General features: G+C 47.3%; 1 protein-coding gene across 1 annotated transcript; it reads left to right on the top strand.

Annotated features, from left to right (window-relative positions):
• Positions 1-3,067: 3,067 nt before the first annotated feature.
• Positions 3,068-4,729, top strand: LOC145292815 (uncharacterized; the record flags this gene model as incomplete). Its single annotated transcript, XM_080138856.1, has 2 exons — positions 3,068-3,143; positions 4,647-4,729. Coding segments are annotated over 2 exons (159 nt in total), but the record flags the coding sequence as incomplete, so codon positions are not given.
• Between the last annotated feature and the right edge of the window lie 691 nt (positions 4,730-5,420).

Genomic DNA, 5,420 nt, shown 5'->3' with positions numbered 1-5,420 from the left:
AAGCCATAACAGATTCGTTGAAAGAACTCCACCTCCTCCAAAACAAATAAAACTATAATTGTGTAGTGCACTAGCGTAGACTGAATTTTGTTTTGTGATGTGGTCGGTAAGTTAAGAATTGTGGTCCTCACTAATGATGAACGCATAAAAATGTGCTTCCTTTATAATTGAAAGTAAAAAAAAAAAAAAAAATGTCTACAAATAAATATTCTAAGGAATCACAAATCCATAAACAGAAATGTTAAATAGCAAGTTAACTTGTTAAGGAAGTTTGCATATTTACATGACCTCCCCACAATAAAAGAAAATAATGAATGTTTATGAAGACTTGTTTTAATCAATGAATGAAGGAAAAAATATGTAAAAAGGCAGATTAATTAACGTTTTCAACAAAAATGTGTATAACAGCAAAAAAAAAAAAGGAAATCTGTTCATTTGCTTTATTACTGTAAAGTTATGAATAAAAAATATTTGTGATGGAATATAATTACTCCTATAACCATTGGTTCTGCTGTCTTTCAATGAATGAGCAATCCTACTAGTTATTTCTGTTATCAATTCGACGATAGGTTAAGAAATGAAGCCTGGTAGTTAAAAGAAATCTTAGAAAGCACGTTCAGCAATCCTAAAACCAGTACTGCTGTTTATTTTTTAATAGAGGGGAAATTCTTTAAGATTGAGTAAATATTGTGTTTTTATAAAGTGGCAACTAAGTTAAGTATTGAATCTCTACTAATAAAACGAAAAACAAGATTTAATAATTGATTAATTTAACTTGAAAAAAAGATAACTTAGTAAGACAGTCAAAATGTTTCTTCCTTCCCTATTAAAAATTCAACAGCTCCGTTTTCAGCTAACGTTTTGATATAAGAAGCCATTGTTAAGATTGGGGGGATGATCTTTGCCAAATAATTTGTACTTTCAATTAAAAATCTACGAAACCAAATGAGCAAAAGCGAAAAATTGTTATATATATATATATATATATATATATATTTATATTTAAATTGTTATATATATATATATATATATATATATATATATATATATATATATTACCGTTTTATCTGTTTGGCTACATATGTTTTAGATGTTGGACCATGTTTACGATCCAACAGCTTCCCCGGGCCTCGCAGAAGTCTGACTTCTGCTAGGCCTGACGAGGCTGTTGGATCGTGAACATGGGCCAACATCTGAAACATATGTAGCCAAACAGATAAAACGGTAATAAAAAATAAAACTCGTATTTGCTCTGCAATAGTATTAAGCACTCTCTTCAAGTTTTTACTAATTACCAGTTTTACCAAATATATATATATATACTAAAACATTCTATTAGAAACTGGGCACCCCCTACAACATTTAATATTGAATTGCTTGCATTTTTAAAAATAATCTGGTATATTAGTATTTACTCGATAATAATCTGCTAAAAAAGTTGAAAATAACGAAAAGAAAAAATATTTCATCTTATCCTCCATTTCTTGCCCCCTTTCTTATCCCCCAATTCTTGCCCCCTTTCTTATCCCCCAATTCTTGCCCCCTTTCTTATCCCCCAATTCTTGCCCCCTTTCTTATCCCCCAATTCTTGCTCCCTTTCTTATCCACCTATTCTTGGTCCCTTTCTTATCTCCCAATTCTTGCCCCCTTTCTAATCACCCAATTCTTGCCCCCTATACTCCCTCATTTCTCGCCCCCAATACTCCCCCATTTCTCGCCCCTTTCTTATCCCCCGATTATCGCCCCCTCTCTTATCCCCCGATTCTCGCCCCCTCTCTTATCCCCCATTTCTCGCCCCCTTTCTTATCCCCCATTTCTCGCCCCCTCTCTTATCCCCCATTTCTCGCCCCCTCTCTTATCCCCCCATTTCTCGTCCCCTCTCTTATCCCCCCATTTCTCGTCCCCTCTCTTATCCCCCCATTTCTCGTCCCCTCTCTTATCCCCCCATTTCTCGCCCCCTCTCATATCCCGCATTACTCGCCCCCTCTCTTATCCCCCATTTCTCGCCACCTCTCTTATCCCCCATTTCTTGCCCCCTTTCTTATCCCCCATTACTTGCCCCCTTTCTTATCACCCCATTTCTCGCCCCCTCTCTTATCCCCCATTTCTCGTCCCCTCTCTTATCCCCCCATTTCTCGTCCCCTCTCTTATCCCCCCATTTCTCGTCCCCTCTCTTATCCCCCCATTTCTCGTCCCCTCTCTTATCCCCCCATTTCTCGTCCCCTCTCTTATCCCCCATTTCTCGTCCCTTCTCTTATCCCCCATTTCTCGTCCCTTCTCTTATCCCCCATTTCTCGTCCCCTCTCTTATCCCCCATTTCTCGCCTCCTCTCTTATCCCCCATTTCTCGCCCCCTATACTCCCCCATTTCTCGCCCCCTATACTCCCCCATTTCTCGCCCCCTATACTCCCCCATTTCTCGCTCCTATACTCCCCCATTTCTCGCCCCTCTCTTATCCTCCAATTCTCGCTCCCTCTCTTATCCCCCAATTATTGCCCCCTATACTCCCCCATTTATCGCCCCCTATATTATCCCCTCTCTTATCCCCCCATTTCTCGCCCCCTCTCTTATCCCCCAATTCTCGCCCCCTCTCTTATCCCCCAATTCTCGCTCCCTCATTTACTCCCCCATTTATCGCTCCCTCATTTACTCCCCCATTTATCGCCCCCTATATTATCCCCCAATTCTCGCCCCCATATATATATAATCCCTCATTTCTCGCCCCCTCTCTTATCCCCCCATTTCTCGCCCCTCTCTTATCCCCCCATTTCTCGCCCCCTCTCTTATCCCCCAATTTCTCGCCCCCTATACTCCCCAAATTCTCGCCCACCTCTTATCCCCCATTTCTCGCCCCCCCTCTTATCCCCCATTTCTCGCCCCACTCTCTTATCCCCCATTTCTCGCCCCCTCTCTTATCCCCCATTTCTCGTCCCCTCTCTTATCCCCCATTTCTCGTCCCCTCTCTTACCCCCCCATTTCTCGTCCCCTCTCTTATCCCCCCATTTCTCGTCCCCTCTCTTATTCCCCCCATTTCTCGTCCCCTCTCTTATCCCCCATTTCTCGTCCCCTCTCTTATCCCCCCATTTCTCGTCCCCTCTCTTATCCCCCCATTTCTCGTCCCCTCTCTTATCCCCCCATTTCTCGTCCCCTCTCTTAGCCCCCATTTCTCGTCCCCTCTCTTATCCCCCATTTCTCGTCCCCTCTCTTATCCCCCATTTCTCGTCTCCTCTCTTATCCCCCATTTCTCGTCCCCTCTCTTATCCCCCATTTCTCGTCCCCTCTCTTATCCCCCATTTCTCGTCCCCTCTCTTATCCCCCATTTCTCGTCCCCTCTCTTATCCCCCCATTTCTCGTCCCCTCTCTTATCCCCCAATTTCTCGCCCCCTTTCTTATCCCCCAATTCTTGCCCCCTTTCTTATCACCCAATTCTTGCCCCCTTTCTTATCACCCGATTCTTGCCCCCTATCTTATCCCCCGATTCTCCCCCTCTTTCTTATCCCTCGATTCTCGCCCACTGTCTTATCCCCCGATTCTCGCCCCCTGTCTTATCCCCCGATTCTCGCCCCCTGTCTTATCCCCCGATTCTCGCCCCCTGTCTTATCCCCCGATTCTCGCCCCCTGTCTTATCCCCCATTTCTCGCCCCCTGTCTTATCCCCCATTTCTCGCCCCCTGTCTTATCCCCCATTTCTCGCCCCCTCTCTTATCCCCCATTTCTCGCCCCCTTTCTTATCCCCCAATTCTTGCCCCCTTTCTTATCACCCAATTCTTGCCCCCTCTCTTATCCCGCATTACTCGCCCTCTCTTATCCCCCATTTCTCGCCTCCTCTCTTATCCCCCATTTCTCGCCCCCTATACTCCCCCATTTCTCGCCCCCTATACTCCCCCATTTCTCGCCCCCTATACTCCCCCATTTCTCGCCCCCTATACTCCCCCATTTCTCGCCCCCTATACTCCCCCATTTCTCGCTCCTATACTCCCCCATTTCTCGCCCCTCTCTTATCCTCCAATTCTCGCTCCCTCTCTTATCCCCCAATTATTGCCCCCTATACTCCCCCATTTATCGCCCCCTATATTATCCCCTCTCTTATCCCCCCATTTCTCGCCCCCTCTCTTATCCCCCAATTCTCGCCCCCTCTCTTATCCCCCAATTCTCGCTCCCTCATTTACTCCCCCATTTATCGCTCCCTCATTTACTCCCCCATTTATCGCCCCCTATATTATCCCCCAATTCTCGCCCCCATATATATATAATCCCTCATTTCTCGCCCCCTCTCTTATCCCCCCATTTCTCGCCCCCTCTCTTATCCCCCCATTTCTCGCCCCCTCTCTTATCCCCCAATTTCTCGCCCCCTATACTCCCCAAATTCTCGCCCCCCTCTTATCCCCCATTTCTCGCCCCCCCTCTTATCCCCCATTTCTCGCCCCACTCTCTTATCCCCCATTTCTCGCCCCCTCTCTTATCCCGCATTACTCGCCCCCTCTCTTATCCCCCATTTCTCGTCCCCTCTCTTACCCCCCCATTTCTCGTCCCCTCTCTTATCCCCCCATTTCTCGTCCCCTCTCTTATTCCCCCCATTTCTCGTCCCCTCTCTTATCCCCCATTTCTCGTCCCCTCTCTTATCCCCCATTTCTCGTCCCCTCTCTTATCCCCCCATTTCTCGTCCCCTCTCTTATCCCCCCATTTCTCGTCCCCTCTCTTATCCCCCCATTTCTCGTCCCCTCTCTTAGCCCCCATTTCTCGTCCCCTCTCTTATCCCCCATTTCTCGTCCCCTCTCTTATCCCCCATTTCTCGTCCCCTCTCTTATCCCCCATTTCTCGTCTCCTCTCTTATCCCCCATTTCTCGTCCCCTCTCTTATCCCCCATTTCTCGTCCCCTCTCTTATCCCCCATTTCTCGTCCCCTCTCTTATCCCCCATTTCTCGTCCCCTCTCTTATCCCCCCATTTCTCGTCCCCTCTCTTATCCCCCAATTTCTCGCCCCCTTTCTTATCCCCCAATTCTTGCCCCCTTTCTTATCACCCAATTCTTGCCCCCTTTCTTATCACCCGATTCTTGCCCCCTATCTTATCCCCCGATTCTCCCCCTCTTTCTTATCCCTCGATTCTCGCCCACTGTCTTATCCCCCGATTCTCGCCCCCTGTCTTATCCCCCGATTCTCGCCCCCTGTCTTATCCCCCGATTCTCGCCCCCTGTCTTATCCCCCATTTCTCGCCCCCTGTCTTATCCCCCATTTCTCGCCCCCTGTCTTATCCCCCATTTCTCGCCCCCTCTCTTATCCCCCATTTCTCGCCCCCTCTCTTATCCCCCATTTCTCGCCCCCTCTCTTATCCCCCATTTCTCGCCCCCTCTCTTATCCCCCATTTCTCGTCCCCCTCTCTTATCCCCCATTTCTCGTCCCCCTCTCTTATCCCCCATTTCT

Source organism: Euprymna scolopes, chromosome 14 (assembly GCF_053919585.1).
Source record: "Euprymna scolopes isolate OS-2025 chromosome 14, ASM5391958v1, whole genome shotgun sequence".
In the NCBI taxonomy this organism is placed as follows: Eukaryota; Metazoa; Mollusca; class Cephalopoda; order Sepiida; family Sepiolidae; genus Euprymna; species Euprymna scolopes.
This window is presented reverse-complemented; position numbering and strand designations above follow the sequence as displayed.